We start from the raw sequence: 16335 nt of genomic DNA, 5'->3' as shown, positions 1-16335 counted from the left end.
TGATCCGTCCGATTCTCAAGATTTCGACAACAGGCTGTCCAGCGACGCTCGACCCGGTCCGCAGAACGGTCTGCCAAATCAGGGGAAATGACGCGCCCTTCATCGCCCGAAGATGTCGAAAAGGCGGCAATCTCAGCTGCGCCGTCCTCGAGCGACGAAATCGAAATGACGGAGCGCGCATCAATAGATAAGAATTCAGAGGACCGCATACAACCAGGGACAGAACAGGAGCAAAAGGAGTTGAATCCACCAAAAGAAGAGACGGACCCAAATCTGGTGCGGAAATGCCTCTCCTGTACACTTTACTATAGACTCATTCGGCAGCAGGTAACCTGGGCTAGCGCCACGGACCCCTCAAATCCCAAAAACTGGAGCAAAAACCGTAAATGGATCGCCTGCGTTTTGCTATCGCTTTTCAATTTTGTCGGTCCCCTGTCTTCTGCCATCGCGGCGCCGGCTCTAGAATCTATTGCCGCAGATTTGCACACTTCGAATACGGTCGGCGTCATGATTCTTTCCATCTACATGCTGGCCTTTTCCGTTGGCCCGCTGTTGACGAGTCCGTTGAGCGAGCTGTATGGCCGTTTGGCGGTTCTGCAGTGCAGCAATGCATTCTTCTTCGTTTTCAACACTGCATGCGGCTTTGCGCAAAACAGCGGTCAGATGCTGGCGTTTCGCTTTTTGGCCGGCATGGGAGGTTGTGCCGCACAATCCATAGGCGGCGGTATTCTGAGCGACATGTTCACGCCACTTGAGCGTGGCAAGGCTCTTGCCGTCTACAGCATCGCACCGCTTCTCGGACCAATCGTTGGACCCGTAGCAGGCGGCTTCCTTGTCGAGTACGTGTCGTGGAAATGGTGCTTTTGGATCATCTCGATATTGGACGTCTTGGTGCAAGTATGCGGGCTGTTGTGTCTACGCGAGACGTATCCGCCGGTACTTCTGCAGAGAAAACGAGACCACTTGATCAAAGAGACGGGAAATGGAGAGCTGAGGACCGAGTTTGATGGGAGCAAGGATTGGAAGCGTCTGCTTAATGTCAACATGCAGCGGCCATTCTTGCTGCTCGGTACGCAGCCGATTGTCCAGGTTATGAGTCTGTACATCGGGTACGTTTACGGGCTGGCCTTTTTGGTCTCTGGTAAGCTTGAACCTTTTAAGGGGGAATATCAACGCTGACGTCTTCCAGCAACGTTTCCGATGGTCTGGGAGGGCGTGTATGGGGAGTCTCCCTCCATCGCCTCCCTGAATTACATGTCGAGCGGAATCGGTGTCATCATCATGTCGCAAGTATCTCCTCGGCTGGGCGACCGCATCTTCAAGCGCCTCATCGCTCGTTCACCAAACAACCAGTCTCGTCCGGAGTTTCGTCTGCCTTTGCTCTTCCTCGCCGCAACCATGCTTCCCGTCGGCCTTCTGATCTACGGCTGGAGCGCAGAGAAAAATGTGCATTGGATTGTACCAAATATCGGAGCCGCCATTTTTAGCGCAAGCACGTTCGTCACCTTCATGTGTGTGCAGCAGTATCTGATTGACGCGTACACTGTTTACGCTGCCAGTGCGTTGGCTGCAGCGACAGTGCTCCGGGGTCTTTGCGGCTTCGCAATCCCTCTTTTTGCGCCGAGTATGTACAGGAATTTGGGGTTCGGTTGGGGAAACACGATACTTTCAGGCGTCGGGGTGGTGGTTGGTTATCCTGGCGCGTTTATGCTCTGGAAATGGGGCGCTTCTCTGCGCGCAAGGAGTCAATACGTGGCGAAAAAGTAGTCTACACCTTTGTCGAGGGTTTTCGTGCTACATCATACAAGCGCAAAGGGTTGGTGAATGCGCAGCGAGTAGGAGTATTTTCTATTTTAACACTTGGCGCGTTCAGGGAGTCGTCATGACTACATGTAATCGTCACTCCTCATGGATGGGCGTCTCTGTTTTGATGGGCTAGAAACTGCTCAAATTTGGGAGCTGGAGAATAGCAAGACTCCCTTGACTCTTACTGAGTGAGCTCATGATGGCCCCAGGAGAGAATTTCACTGTGGTAGGTTGAACGTCTACGTCGTCCTAGAGGATGCTGCCACCTACCTAGCCAGAAATGGCCTTAAGGGTCACGATGTGGCTGTCGTCAAGGTGGCACCCCACATCAATGGTAATGGCGTGCATGACTATGTTCAGCAGAAGGGAGGTTGAGGTCCACATTGCGAAAGTGAATATTATCACTGTTCAGGTTAGCCTTCACCCTCCGCAAATCAGTCGCAAGCTACTGCTGGTCTACCTCAGCAATCCCACAGCATCCGGTCACCTTTCCTCTGAGTGCAGCCCGAACAAGACTTTTCCACAATCCTCAACGCACCCACCTCCAACACCACCTGTCCGCCTCGCCAATCCTCTTCATCTTGAGTCTTGCTTGTTTGGCCATTTTCGAGCAGCTCAAAGTCTTCACGGGCTCATCCTACCTTGAGGCTGTCGATAGCTCGGCAGTCCTCAGTCGCCCAGGCTTTCCGCGGTCCTCGAAACGCAGAACTCTTCCGCGATATTCAACGCACCAAGCCCCGACATCATCCACCTCCTTCTCCAACCCTCTTCCTCTCGACCTTCATTTCTACACGTCCAGTCTCCATTCACCCTGAGCTCCTGTCGCATACCTCTGGGAGGCGATTCAGCCTGTCATCGCTTCGGGCGACACTTCATCAGCAGATCCACTCTCAACAAACGATGCCTTCCAGTTTCGTCGAGGTGAGGATTCGAGTCAATAAGAGTCACTCGTTAGCAGAAATTAATCCAACTTCGCAGATCACGCCGCCAAATACCGACTCGACCATGTCAAACGCAATGGTGCCCTTCTCGAAAGAGCATGTCCTGGCCAACCAGTTGCTCTCAGCCGCGGAAGAATTCGTCGACAGTTTCAACGACAAGTACCTCGACATTGGCATCAGATCCTTTGAACAGGCCCTCGACATTCATGTGCCAGACCATAAAGTCTTCTACAAGTTCGCCAACGTGAAGAAACAGGGCTGGACGGCCTCCGACTCTGCCCAATTCAGTCTCGACTGGGCGGCGCGCTTCCCTGACGCTAGCATACTCACCCCGGACGACCTGTCGCTGATCAAACGGCAGCTCGTCGACCGAAAGCTGGAGTTCCCGAGCCACATGCTCATTCACGTCGTTGAAGAGGCCACCCGCGTGCTGGATTTGCGCAAGAAAGCCGGCGAGGACCTTGACGGAGCAGTGAAGACGGCCCTTGACGAGGTTGCCTTCATGGCGTACGGGAACTACAACAACCCACCTCACCCAGCCGACGGCGACTTGTCATGCATCCTCCCGCACTTCGTCGAGGAGATTGTGGCCCAGGCTCATGATTTCGACGCAGTGCTCGTGGAATTCGCAGCTTCCCTCATCGGCAATCATTCCATGAGGAAAGCCTTCCGCAAGATACTGGTCGGCAGCACCTTCGATTTCTACGACGCAGATGCGCTGCTCGCGATACTCACGATCCCATTCATCGCGTCCATCATGCAGGTCCGGTTCTTGCCCATGTGCATAATCGAGTGGCATCAGCTCGTGTTGGAGGCGATCAAGGCGAGCCCCGACCTGCGCGACCCCGACTACGAGGCGCTGAGGACCAACTTTGTCAAACACAGTCTCAGACAGGCGGTCCGCAAGTTTGAGCAGTACACGAAGAAGGTTGACAGCATCTCCGGCCAATTGCTTCTCATGCCTATGCTGCGGTGTGTTTTGCTTGCAGTGTCCAGCGTTCAGGGCACCGACGTCAGCGAAGTCAAGAAAGACGTCAAGGAAGCTTTCAATTCCGCTGTCAAGCAGACCCTGGACCTGGCTGATCCGCTACTCGGTTTGATAGAGCGCGTCCTGGGGCCGGAAGCAGCTGGACGTCCGAAAGCACGACCGAGTCATGACGCCAGAGGAGAGCGTGGAATTGGTCTTTGACGCTGAGAAAAGGCTGGGCAAGAAGGATATCAAAAGGAGGCCATGCTCAGGAGGTCCCGGGCGGAAATTTGGGGCGTGAATGGACCCTCATCGACAGGTCGACTGGAAATCGAGAGGTCGATTAGGTTCTTCAGTTAGCTAGCACTGGCCCAATGGCTGAAGAAAGGAGCATTGCAATCAACCAAGTCAAGTGCGTGCGTGTATATGGGGAGCATTCAAGCGCCCCGCGGCCAGAGGACATAGGCATTCATTTTGGCGGTACGAGAGGCGTGGCCAATACCGCTTTCAATCGGTCGACGTCGAAAAAAAAAAAAAAAAAAAAAGCCTCGTCGTCAAGTAATTATCCCAATGTACTGCTGTGCCGCCGTTGGAAGATGCACCACTCACCCCCATGAAATTGCGTAAATCCCCAAGTCCACTACTCGTACATGTAGCGAGACATGATGCCAAAGTCGTGGCACACACAAGAGGACCTCCCAGAAAGTATCCATCACGTAAGACGTGCGGATAGTGGCATTCGACTGTCCTACGTAGGTAAAGCTAGAGCGTGACCATGTCCTTTGGCAGAGTCCTGGGGAGCAGGCGAGTGCCTCAACTTTGAGATGTGCGGTATCGGGTACCGCTGCCGAAAGTGTAAGAAGGACGCGGCAAATGCGGATATGAGTCGGACGAATCGACAGAAAAAGTTCTATAGAGAAACTGAGCCATAAGGCAAAGTTCTTTTGCTTCAACTGCAAGATGGGATATCACGGGCGCCGGAAGCCAACCAGAGCAGGAGGGGAGAAGTGGTGTGCGATGATTTGCAACAACAATGAGTTGAAAGAGAAGCGAATGGTGTTTTTTTTTGGCTTTCTAGCCATGACTGAGGAAGTACGAGAGGCTGCTATCGATTCGAGCGCGTTCTTGTGGTATGTGTGTGGTGTTTGCTGTTTCCTGCCACGCGAAAGCCGAGGCGCGCTGAACGCGTGGATGCGGCAAGGACTTTTCACGCCCCACCAACACCACGCCTCCTCTTGCTCGTCTCCAGACGACATCAAACAACAAACACGCGCGACGCGTAGGCTCTATTGTTCACGTTCACACGCTTCGGCAAACGATCCTCCGCTCATTAGAGTTCTCACTCTTTCGATCCCTGCCGGGTCGCTGCTCCTGATGACCGCGGTCTCCGTCCCAACAATGGCAATTTTGGCGCCCCAGTCTCGTTGGTCTGCCTCAGCCAACCAGCTCATTTGACGGGGAGTTCTCAATCTTGGTCAACAGTGCTCCTCAAAGTGTGGCGGTGCTTTCCTCCAACATACAACGGCCTCCCTTGATACGGCCTTCCCTTGTATGCTCATCTTTGGTAGCGAATACGCCCAACACAACGGAGGAAAGAAGAGCTGGACCGGAAAGCAATACCACACCATCACAGCGGGCGACGAAAGAAATTATCAAACTGGAACTTCCGTGTCGCTATGGGAGGCTTCAGGAAGCTGGGGAGAATTCGAGCTCCTAGCACGCAGAAGATGGAGAAGATCTACTCGCCAAAAAGGATGGTTACAAGGAGTTATCAAGGGCTTGCGTAGTATGACTTACGACGACGCCCTGTCTGGTTATAATTCCTTTCGTTGCCCAGTGTGCCATGGTTCATCGTCTAAAGGCCTGATATCCCCAACATGGACTTCTCATCGCGAACCGGCTCTCCAACTCATCATTTCCCTCCGCATATATAATTAGCCCTGCGAGCCCAAGGTCTCGGTCTGCAACACCCAATACCGGCAAGATGAATTTCATCTATTTCCTCGCCATTCTCGGACTCCTTGCGGCGAATCTCGCGGCCGCAGCAATCCCTACAGAACCCGATGCCTCCAACCATCCATGTACCCATCTTGCGTGTTTCGATCCCATAAACCACGGCCTGAATCATGGCATCACAAACAGCACACTGCAGCCTGGAAAGGCCAATCTGCTGTTGACAAACGAGGAAGGCTGGGCCGAGAAACGAATCAGGGTCTTCTACGAATGGCTGGCAGATTATGGGCACGACGTCATTATATCTTCGCCGCCTTTCCACAATCCCAGCACTAGTATGGTCATCTAGGATTCCTATGTAATAGCTGATATACTGACAATCGCAGAGGATCGTGCGCGTCCTCCGCGCAAATTGGAATCCACGGAGTGCCAGTATAAAAGCTGTCCTGGGGAGAAGGGGAAGAAAACCGGATTCAACGCGACAGATCCTCGTCTTAACTGGGTCAACGCTGAGCCAGCGACTGGCGTCAAGTACGGCGTAGAAGAAATCTGGCCCAGGTTCCAGGGGAACGGCTCCGTTGGGGGTATCGACATGGTGCTCGTCGGTCCCGCCGTTGGCGCGAACAGAGCCTTTGAGCATCGCCACTCGGGAACCACCGGGGCTGCCGTCTACGCTGCGAAGAAGCTCGGGATCCCCAGCATCGCGTTTGCCGGCTGGAACCATAAGAGACGAGCATGGAACCGCGAGTCTGACCCCTCTCAAGAAATCTACGCCTCAATGGCCCTGAACTTGACGAATCGTATCCTCGCAAACGGCAAACCTTATTTGCCCCCAAATGTTCTTCTCAATGTCAACTTTCCGCGCATCGACAAGAGGCATTGCAGCCATCTCAACTTCAAATATGTCCTCACTGCGCCAATGCTCTCAGGAATTTTGCCCCAAAAAGACATTCCGATTTGCAGGAGCAAGAAATTACCGGCCGAATGCGTCGTCGTCAGGAGACAGACGTTCGACACCTGCTACGTGAGCATCTCACCCATGGACGCGAAAAGTAAGGGCGTTGCGAAGTTGAAAGAATAGCCAGAGGTTCTCAAGGCACTGGAGGGGACTTTGTCCTGTTACCCGTATCAAAGTGAATGGAAGGAGTTTTGGACGTCGGTTGGCTGTGCTTTGAGATTTTGGGAATGGAAGTAGGCGTGAAATTCGACTTTGGGGGGACTTATTGCTGATCCCAACGGGTTTTGGCGTTTTGACCCTTTTTTCTCCTGATCAAACTGTTTCTATCAGCAAACAAAGACCCAGCCGCTCCGCCCACGCCGCTCGCACAGCTTCCTCTCCCTGTGCCGTCACCAAGCACAAGAATCAATCGAAAGCCCATGGCGAAAAGTTTCCGGGCCCTTCTCGAGTGTCGCGCACAGGCCCATCTTTCCCCAGGCTCTTTGGCCCCCACACTAGTCGATCAATCGCGTCTCCATTATCGGAGGAAGTGGTTTCTTTCGGGGAAAATGTCCGGTGGGCTTTGAGCCAGCGGGTCTGTTACCTTGACTATAAGTTGTGCGACGCGACAGTGTTTTGACCGCGTGCTACGTTATCGTCTTTTCGCCCCCGCCTTCATTTGCGTAAGGACGGACTTCGAGACTGCGAGCGAATATGGAGGAGCTTGACTTGGTCGTCATTGGAGCCGGTAAGAATCCAATCTTTCTTTGCAGAGTGCAATGAACTTTCCACTCCCAACATCCGAGGATCTCTTGTACAGCTTGCCACACTTCTCACTGACACTTTCAGGTTGGCACGGTCTCGCAGCCGCAAAGACGTACATCCAGCTCCACCCATCTGAAAATGTGGTTGTGATCGATTCGGCCTCGTCCATCGGCGGCGTATGGTGCAAAGAACGTCTTTATCCCGGTCTGAAAAGCAACAACATGCTCGGCACGTACGAGTTCAGCGACTTCCCCATGGAAGAGCGCGTGTATGGCATCAAAAAGGGGGAACACATGCCAGGCTTCGTGCTCCAACGCTACCTGTTCGACTATGCCGAGCGCTTCATCCATGGACGGATCCGTCTGGAAACTAAAGTCGAAACCGCAGAGCAGGATGAGTCTGGTGCTTGGATTTTGAGTGCCGTCTCTGATTACGGCAAATGGAACATTCGCACCAAGAGATTGATACTGGCAACTGGAGTCACTTCCGAGGCGTCGATGCCGCAGTTTGAAGGGCATGAGTCTTTTGCGGCGCCCATCTTTCACGCCAAAGATTTCCGCCAACGAGACGACACGCTACTCACATCCCGCAGCGTCGTTGTCGTGGGTGGCGCAAAGAGTGCATGGGACGCGGCCTACGCTTTCGCAGAAGCTGGCATCTTCGTCGACCTCATCATCCGCGAGAATGGCCGCGGCCCCATTTGGATGGCTCCCCCATACGTGACGCCGCTCAAGAGATGGCTCGAGAGCCTCCTCGTCACGCGCCTCTTGACATGGTTCTCTCCTTGTATCTGGGGCGACGAAGACGGGTACGGCTTCATCAGACGCCTCTTACATCGTACATGGCTAGGACGAAAAATCGTATCAGGCTTCTGGACGATTCTCGCAAACGACGTCAAGCAGCTCAATGCGTACGACGCGCACGCCGAGACGGCCAAGCTGAAGCCCTGGCACAGCGCGTTCTGGTCGGCCAGCAGCCTCAGCATCCTCAACTACCCGACCGACTTCTTCGCGCACGTCCGCAGCAGGCAGATCCGCGTGCACATTGCCTCCATCACACACCTCTCACACAAGACCGTCCACCTCTCCGACGGGCAAACACTTCCTGCCGACGCGCTTCTCTGCGCGACCGGTTGGAAGAAGAGCCCGCCCATCTCATTCCTGCCAGAGGGCAGCGCCACGGCTGCGTCCCTAGGCCTGCCTCACTCGACCAAGCTCGCCTCGCCGGACGTCGCCAAAGCCAATGCCACAATCCTTTCCCAGTTCCCCAGTCTGGCAAACCAACCAAGCGTCCCACAGGGCCCCGAGCGCAACGACACCAGCCACCCATACCGCCTCTACCGGCTCATCGCGCCGCCCTCGCAAACCTGCTCCAAACGCACCCTCGCATTCGCGGGCATGACCATGACGACGTCGACCGCGCTGATGGCGCAGACGCAGGCGCTCTGGATCAGCGCCTACTTCGACGGAGCGCTCACGCGCAACCCGCACGACGCCGCAGCCGCCACGTGGAGCGCGCTGCTGCACTCGCAGTTCGGCCGCTGGAGGTATCCATGCGGGTACGGCGCGTGGGTGCCGGATTTCGTGTTTGACGCCATCCCATACGTCGACATGCTGTTGCGCGATTTGGGCCTGGAAACCAGGCGTAAAGGTAGCTGGTGGCGGGATATCATCGTGCCGTACGGTGTGGCTGATTACAGGGGGTTGGTTGATGAGTGGACGGAGAAGCGGAATAGTAGGCCGTAGTCAAATGGTGCCCGCAGAGGCTTGTAGAAGATTCTCTTGCATCAGAAGATAGTCCGTTCGGCGGTTGTTTGCTTTACTCCTTTCTTGAATGAAGGTTCATGTCAGACTTCTCATGGCACCCGGCAAGTTCAATCGAAGTCGAAAAAGTTGACAACTTCAGCGATCTAAAGGCAAGTCAGCTAAGCTTCTTCAGACAGTCATGCTTCTTGCGGACCATCACTCCCTGTTTTCGCTTCAAGAGACTCGGTAGTCATTTATTGACGCTCCGGCGATGACGAATGCTCCCTGGATAGCTGGAATAAAGCAACGAGTCTACATATCAAGGCACTTAGCTGCTCACTGCAGTCGCCACACAGCTCACCCTCCTTCTCCGCCTTCGTTCAGATCTCATCGGCCTTGTTGTGACCTTTGGCCACCCTCTGATCAGCATCACAATAAGGGTCGCGAAAAGAAATAGACAACTCCAAGGCGGTGCGGGGTGCTTGATTTCTCCTCGTCGCTATCCACTTTCGAGCTCAAATGTCCAAGTCTTTGGGGAGGAGGGCGTTTGATCACTCCCTGTACACACAGCTTCAGCTTTTGGGAATTGGGGGATAAGATGAGGTCAAATCTCTAAATGACTAAGCCTAAAAGTACGACTGCAGGGAGCATTCGGGCATTCCGTCCCGGAGTCGCCAATCCTTTTGCGACCCACTGCAGCATCGCTCGAGTGTTCGTCGCAGTCACCACACAGCTCAAACTCCTTCTCCGCTTTCATTTTCGCCAGTCGTTTGTCAAGTATATGGACATCGCAAACTTTTCTCCCAGCTGCGATGAGGGAGCGAGTTAGCGGCTTGCCACACTGGATACACTCGACGACCTTGCCCTCGGCCTCTTTGAGTCGCTTGTTGGCTGCACACTGACCACAGATTTTGCCACCCTCGGGGGTGCGGCCGCGAGCGTACACACGCTCAGAACGGGAAAGTTTGAGAGGGCAAAGGGCGCAGGTTTCATCGTCAGTCTCGCTCTCCAGCTTTTCAAGTCGGCGTTTAAAGACGCATTGCCCGCAGGTGATCAAGCCACTGAACATTGATGCCTTCGAAATCTCATTTCCGCACGCGCAATGCTTGGTTTTGGACCGGTCCGCTTCATTCTTGTCAAGCTTGTAGAGCTTGTTGAAGCATGGCTTACAGACGAGTGACTGCAGGGGCGGATACCAAGCGACTGTGCGTACTCCTTGGTCGAGCAGATCTTGGGGAATTGGGACCCCGTCCTTGGCGCGCATCATCTGGCGGCCGCATCCTTGGGGGCAGTAGCTGAATTCTTCGAGCGTGTCCAACGCGACTGACCGGGCGACTCTCTCTGCTGAGCGTGGCTCACGGTGGCGGTCCCAGTGGCCTTTGCACCTCGTGCACCATGCCTTGATAGGGTCCAGTGGTGACCAGCAAACGTGGCGTCCAACGGGCTGGCGACAGTTGTCGCAGGGACTCTTCCGGAATGCTTCATTGTTCCCGAAGCCTTGGTTCAGACACCAGGCGTGGTTGAGGCCATGGACTTTGGGCATGCCGAGGCGCGAGGGGAGACATTCAAAGAACATGCTGTACATGGTGTCGCACGGCGAGTTCCAGGATCGGTGATGCTCTGAAGGACCATCATAAAGAGGCCCTCTGCGATGACCAACACCACACGGTTGGGGATCTCGTCAAGAGTCCAGCGCGCAAGAGTGCGAAGGTGGCCCTTTGCTCCTGGCGAGGCGAGAACTTGGTTGTCGTAGACTGGCTCCGATGACGTCTGCTGAACTTGTTTGCACTGCACTGTCCATATAGACGCAATAGTCCGGATACAGTGAGCTCTGTTTCGGCGTAGTCGACGTAAACGCCGGCACCAGCATGCATTCAGGGAGCATTCAAGCGCCTTGCCACCGGGAGACTTAGTCGTTTGAGCGTAGAATAGGATGGGCACAAGGACCCTTCATGCGCCCCTGTCGACCAATGGAGTTGACACCGCGTTTATGATCTGCCCCAACTTTTATGCGGCGGCGCGCGATGTTCAAGGGACTGCGTGGAGAAAGACGTGTTAGTGCAAGTTTTCCCTATCTTTTGGAGTAGTTAAGCACGTACGCTCCTATCAGGGAGTGGTCCGAGTTCAGAAGGAATAGGTCGTCCTCATTCTGTTCCTTCTGCTTCTTTCCCTTCTTGTCCATGTGGCATTGGTAACAGAGCCACGTTGACTTATCTGCTGGGTTCCTCCAGCGACCCTTCCTCGCCGATTCACCCAAAGCCTCACCGCACTTCCCACACGTCGTTCCTTCGGGCAGCATTTTCTGCTTGGCCTCGTGTTTCTTGCAAAGGTGGCCGATGACGTTGCCTTGTGCGTCCTTGAGGGGGCAACGCCGACGTCTTGCGACCTTGTTGAGCGCAGCCTGGCCCGGACAGAGAGCACAAGTCGTTCCTTCAGGCAGGGCGTTTAGATCTTTGGCACATGGAGTGCAGCGGTAGCCAATGGTCTTACCCGCGTCGTCTTTGGCGGGGCGCGGATGAGTGCGGTCGGACTTGTTGAGGCGCTTGTTGCAAGCAAGGCATGTTGTTCCGTCTTCAATCTTCGGCTCGGCCTTTTTGTGTCGAGACTTGGTGTTGCATTTTTTACAGCGGTAACCAACAACTTTTCCATCTTCCTTGACACGGTTTGTGTAGAGCCGCTCTTGATCGGTAAGGATGTGCTCGTTGTTGTCGAAACACCGGGTACCTGCTGGGAGACAATTACCTTCTCTTAGTCTCTTAGCGTCAGCGCAGGAAGGACAAATAATGCGTCCAGCTGCGTTGTGCCCTTTGGCCAATCTCCTGTCGGCATCGCTTAGCTGCTCATTGCAATCACCGCAGTGCTCGACCTCCTTCTCCGCCTTTATCTTCGCGAGCCTTCGATCCAACATATGTGAATCGCATTCTTTTCTGCCAGCTGCGATGAGAGAGCGAGCAAGTGGTTTGTTGTTGTGAAGCGACCAAGTCAAGATGCAGACACACAGGGAGCATTCAAGCGTCTTGTGACCTAGAAACTCGGGGATCTAATCGTGTGGAAGGATAGGTACAAGGAGCATTCAAGCATCCCTGTCAAGTCGACATGGCCGGTAGTCGAGACTCCAGCGCGCAAGAGCCCGGAGGTGGCCTTTTGCTCCTGGTGAGGCGAGGACCTGGTTGTGATAACCCCTCTCCGCAGGTACACCAGTGCGCGCACTTTTCTCGTATTGTCCGAGTCGCCTGCTGAACTTGTTCGTACTTCCAGCATATGCGCAATGTTCGGGGTAAAGCGAGCCATCTGTATGGACGTAATCGAGGTAGATCCCAGCGCCGTCACTCTGGTGGATTCCTTCCAGGCCCTTGAGTTGTTCTGCGTGCCACTGCGTTCCTAGAAGGGCTTGCGTTGACCTTGGTACGGCACGAATAATCGAGTCCACGCAGTCTTCCACTAGGTCTTGTCTTCTGAGAAAAGCCAAGTACGCATGGATGCCCATGACAATCGCTTTCGGCTCTTTACCATAGTACTCCGGGGCCTTGTCGCAGCAATTGGACAAACACTCGATCATGATAGCTCGGAATTCCTGGCGAGACTTGTGACGGAAGATCGAATTGAGTGACTGGAGCGCTTCGCCGCCAATGTCGATGTAGCGAAACGACCGAAGGACTGAAGGAGTTGATGGCGACGAGTCCTCCTCATTCTCGTCGAGGTCTTCATCCAAGGTGAAGTCCGCCTCGGTTTCCTGATCGTCGTCATCGTCGAGAGACTCGTCACTTAGATACTGCTCGTTGTTGGACCAGGGCTCGAAGTGGTCAGAACTTTGATTGTCATCATTCCTTGTCGTCTTTGAGCGTCGGTGACTTTTCAAACGGCCATGTCGAAATGTGCGCATACAGGGAGCATTCATGCATCTTGCCACTGGGGGACTTAGTCGTTTGAGCGTAGAGTTGGATGGGCACAGGGAGCATTCATGCACCTCTGTCCAACCCTGGCGTGGACACTTCACTATTCGTCTAGCCAATGTCGACATGAAAGCCAGCGCGCCACGCGCTTGGGAACACTCGCTATTGTGTAGGCGTTTCTCTTACCGACGTGAGATTCCGAACAGCGCCAGCGTCGACATCGGCACTGGGCGAAAAGTCGAGTCGATGACTGCCTCAACAGTTCTGCGGCGACGCGCGATATCTCTGGGGCTACACACACAGTCGCAAATTAGTACAACATTTCCTTCAAAATTCGTAGAGAAGGAAGGCCACATACGCTCCCGCGACGTCCACAGGAAGTGAGAAGTGATCCGAGTCCGGAAGGAACAAGAGTTCGAAATCAGAGAAGACCAAGTTTCGTCCATTAGGTCCCGCTTTTCGGAGGGTCGCCAGGGCGCAGACGCGCATCATAGTTTGGCGTACGTTCTTTCAAAGTCAAACCATGAGAGCGCGTCGCAAAAGTTGGTGTTCGGTCGAAATGAGTGACGCGCGCGCCGGCAGCCTTGACGACGGGATGCGCTCAGAGTGCGAGTGAGCGCAGACGATTCGAAGATGTCGGTCGAGTTGATTCAAGCTTGTAGAATGCAGTGCGGTGAAAGAGACGAGGGCGAGTGAGCGAGTCATCTCCAGAAGGTTGAGTCTGGGTTGTGTTTGTTCTGCGGACAGAAGACGTCTGGAAGGCGCAACTGCCCGAGAAGGGAAGGAAGGCACCTGCTCCTGCCACGCGAAACTCGAGACCTCAGACAAACTTCAGGACTTGGCCATCTTTTTTGGTACTGGCGCTTTAATCTCCTCTTCCAATCGCAGCGGCTGCAAAGTTGACCGCGTGAATTGGTGGCAAGTAAAAGCTGAAATGGAAGGCGCGCGAACAACAGACAGGACGCAGCCTCGCCAGTCGTACCACTCTGCCACAACAAAACCAATCTTCAATCCAGAAAGACCAAAAGCTGAAGTGCCAAATGCAAAGAAGACTGAACGCACCACACAGCCGACCATCCTCTTACGTCGAAGTGTCTGTCTCCGAAGCCTGCGAAGAACCAGCTACTACCACAAACCCCAAACCCACAACGACATCACGACACATACCGCCAACACTCGGCCAGCTACCTTGACAAACTGTCTTTCTGAGGCAAACGTAGAGCCGCCTATCGCAGAGCTCCACAACCACCGCTCCCCTACCCCTCCACCTACCCTCACCCCTACCCATCACCTCTCTCATCCACGCAGTCAGCATCACCGCCACATCCCCTTCTCGACACCGCCTCCGCGCAAACAATGGAGAAGCCGCGTCCCGCTCCCGCCGCGTCGATCTACCTTAGCCTAGCGGGCCACACGCGTCGTGCCGGCCTGCGTCTTCCGGCGGCAACCGGTCATAGCCGGATGATGCATGTCTGGCCGGAGCTGGGGTTTGGGACAATGATGAGAGATGGGCAAGAGAAAGGCATGGAAAGAATGAGGTAGGAAGACGCGTCAGCTGCGTGCCTGGGCTGTCAGTCAGTGTGGCGTGAGGTGTGTAGGCGATGGAAATGATGTAGAGGGCTGCTGTCTACATGTAATCAATCCCTATTCTGAATCGAGCATCCATATGCAAGCTTGAAGTCAAGCCACGGCAGATTGACCGAGCAGCTCACCATGACGTCTGCCTGCCCATCTGCCTGTTTATCAAACTCGGTCTCGGCATCAACGCGCCTCTCGCACGAGGCAAGGCGCGGCGCAGCAAGGCGCGGCGCAAGTAAAGTGCGAACCTACCCACACACCGGTCTTATGCATACTGTAGAGCAGATTAGTGTCGGCCCGTCCCGCAGCTCGTTAGTATTCAGGTGATGACGGCATTTCTGCACGTCTGCCCAATAGATATAGTAAGACCGACCTGTTTGTTCATACAGATTGATGGGCAGAAGGATGAAGCATTGCTCAGTTTGATAGCTGCGTCGATTGGTGAAAGGAGACAAAGGTATACCATCATCGCCTGTAGTGGGTAGGAGTTGGGCGAGGCAGAGATCGGTGGGTTATAGGATGGAAGAGATGGGGGGTGTGTCACACAGGTAGAAATATCCAGGGGCTGCACTGTCTTGTCTCGCTCGACTTGATTTTTGTTTCCGTGCGGCTTCGTCCGCATGCCCGTTCGACTCCCGTCGCTCTGGCTGGTCTGCTCATCCGGTTGTCGAGACAAGACGACCGTGACAGACGAACCAAAAGAATCAAGAAACGGTGTTGCCGCGGCCGTTGCTGCTATTGTGGATTAGCCAGAGAGAGAAAAAAATGGCCTTTGCAAATCTAATTTCAATCTCACCACACCATCTGTTCTGTTTCTCTCTCCCTGGTTGTCTCTACTGTAGAGGCTTTCTCCTGTTAGCACACCAAACACCTCGAGCTATCGAACTTTGACTTAGCTGACTGCTCTCCTTGCTCCGTCAATCAGCCTGGCCACTGTTATGCCCCCAAGTCTCATGCCAATTGAAAGTCTCAATGCCGCCCCCTCCTGCCTGTCTATGTATGCATCTCACCCCACCATCACCACCATGCGTCGGCCTACCTACACACTCCGTCCGTCCTCCGTCCTCCGTCCGTCCAGCCGAATTCCCGACCCCGACCCCGACCGCCGACGCCGAATTCCCGTCCGCACCTCGGTCCAGCAGGGCTTGTTTAGTATGCACCACCGCACTCGAGCCCGCCCCGCTTCCTTGTATGTGAAACCCAGGTTGGTAGAGGGATCGGGGAGTAAAGCAGATTTCTGCGATAGGTACAGTTGGTTGCGTGCGTACAGTATGTGTGTACACGTGTGGGCTGTTGTAGTAGGTGCCGTTTTGCTTACCTCGCAAGGCCAAGCAGGCAAACGGACAAGTTGGTGAGGCAAGCAGGCAGGTAACCCGACGCTCCCCCCCTCCCCCCTCTCCCCCCAATAGAAACCACTCGTCAACACTTGCGCCCGCCATCGCGGGAGGTGCCGTCCCACCACCACCACTCACAACAACAAACTACCGAAGGCGGGGAACACAACCTACCTGCAACCAGAACTAGATTGGCTCCCGCGCTAAACAGCCTCGAGTTACCAGTTTAGGGTTACATGGAGTTTTAGTGTTTTGCGGTAGTTAGCTTCTGGATTATACCAATGGCCTTTCGAGTGCGATAGCGATTGCGATAGCGGTACTTGAGCTTGTTCGGGTAGGCTTTGCGGGACAGCGCTGATTGGTGGGGCATGTTTAGAGAGAGCGTACTTTGTCTAGTTTGGACGGTTCTCAGGATT

At 54.4% G+C, this 16335-nt stretch overlaps 6 protein-coding genes across 6 annotated transcripts; 4 read left to right on the top strand and 2 right to left on the bottom strand.

The window, feature by feature from the left end:
- Window positions 1-165: 165 nt before the first annotated feature.
- On the top strand, window positions 166-1767 carry BKA78DRAFT_245429 (MFS transporter; the record flags this gene model as incomplete). The annotated part of the gene is made up of 3 exons (XM_066884125.1): window positions 166-276; window positions 328-1141; window positions 1190-1767. 3 exons carry the CDS (start codon window positions 166-168, stop codon window positions 1765-1767), a joined length of 1503 nt encoding a protein of 500 aa, XP_066748687.1.
- A 1044-nt stretch (window positions 1768-2811) lies between these two features.
- On the top strand, window positions 2812-3936 carry BKA78DRAFT_290768 (uncharacterized protein; the record flags this gene model as incomplete). Its single annotated transcript, XM_066885793.1, has 1 exon — window positions 2812-3936. The coding sequence occupies one exon, from the start codon at window positions 2812-2814 to the stop codon at window positions 3934-3936; it is 1125 nt and encodes a 374-aa protein (XP_066748686.1).
- A 1762-nt stretch (window positions 3937-5698) lies between these two features.
- BKA78DRAFT_348187 (survival protein sure-like phosphatase/nucleotidase) lies at window positions 5699-6748 on the top strand (the record flags this gene model as incomplete). Its single annotated transcript, XM_066890591.1, has 2 exons — window positions 5699-6002; window positions 6054-6748. 2 exons carry the CDS (start codon window positions 5699-5701, stop codon window positions 6746-6748), a joined length of 999 nt encoding a protein of 332 aa, XP_066748685.1.
- Window positions 6749-7132: 384 nt separating this feature from the next.
- On the top strand, window positions 7133-9440 carry BKA78DRAFT_300971 (uncharacterized protein). The gene is made up of 2 exons (XM_066887320.1): window positions 7133-7352; window positions 7454-9440. Exons 1-2 carry the CDS (start codon window positions 7319-7321, stop codon window positions 9112-9114), a joined length of 1695 nt encoding a protein of 564 aa, XP_066748684.1. The 5' UTR covers window positions 7133-7318; the 3' UTR covers window positions 9115-9440.
- Window positions 9441-9867: 427 nt separating this feature from the next.
- On the bottom strand, window positions 9868-10829 carry BKA78DRAFT_339436 (uncharacterized protein; the record flags this gene model as incomplete). The annotated part of the gene is made up of 2 exons (XM_066890283.1): window positions 9974-10829; window positions 9868-9921 (listed from the first exon to the last, which is right to left on the bottom strand). The coding sequence occupies exons 1-2, from the start codon at window positions 10697-10699 to the stop codon at window positions 9868-9870; spliced, it is 780 nt and encodes a 259-aa protein (XP_066748683.1). The 5' UTR covers window positions 10700-10829.
- Window positions 10830-11254: 425 nt separating this feature from the next.
- On the bottom strand, window positions 11255-11848 carry BKA78DRAFT_300970 (uncharacterized protein). Its single transcript, XM_066887319.1, has one exon. It carries the CDS (start codon window positions 11761-11763, stop codon window positions 11560-11562), a length of 204 nt encoding a protein of 67 aa, XP_066748682.1. The 5' UTR covers window positions 11764-11848; the 3' UTR covers window positions 11255-11559.
- Window positions 11849-16335: the final 4487 nt, after the last annotated feature.

The sequence above is a fragment of the Phyllosticta capitalensis genome, assembly GCF_038381095.1.
Source record: "Phyllosticta capitalensis strain CBS 128856 chromosome Unknown BKA78scaffold_1, whole genome shotgun sequence".
Lineage (NCBI taxonomy): Eukaryota > Fungi > Ascomycota > Dothideomycetes > Botryosphaeriales > Phyllostictaceae > Phyllosticta > Phyllosticta capitalensis.
This window is presented reverse-complemented; position numbering and strand designations above follow the sequence as displayed.

Coding starts and splice junctions, on each gene's coding strand:
- BKA78DRAFT_300971 (XM_066887320.1), top strand. CDS start 7,319: ATGGAGGAGCTTGACTTGGTCGTCATTGGAGCCG. Junction 7,353..7,453: donor CTTGGTCGTCATTGGAGCCG/GTAAGAATCCAA, acceptor TGACACTTTCAG/GTTGGCACGGTCTCGCAGCC.
- BKA78DRAFT_300970 (XM_066887319.1), bottom strand. CDS start 11,763: ATGGAAAAGTTGTTGGTTACCGCTGTAAAAAATGCAACACCAAGTCTC.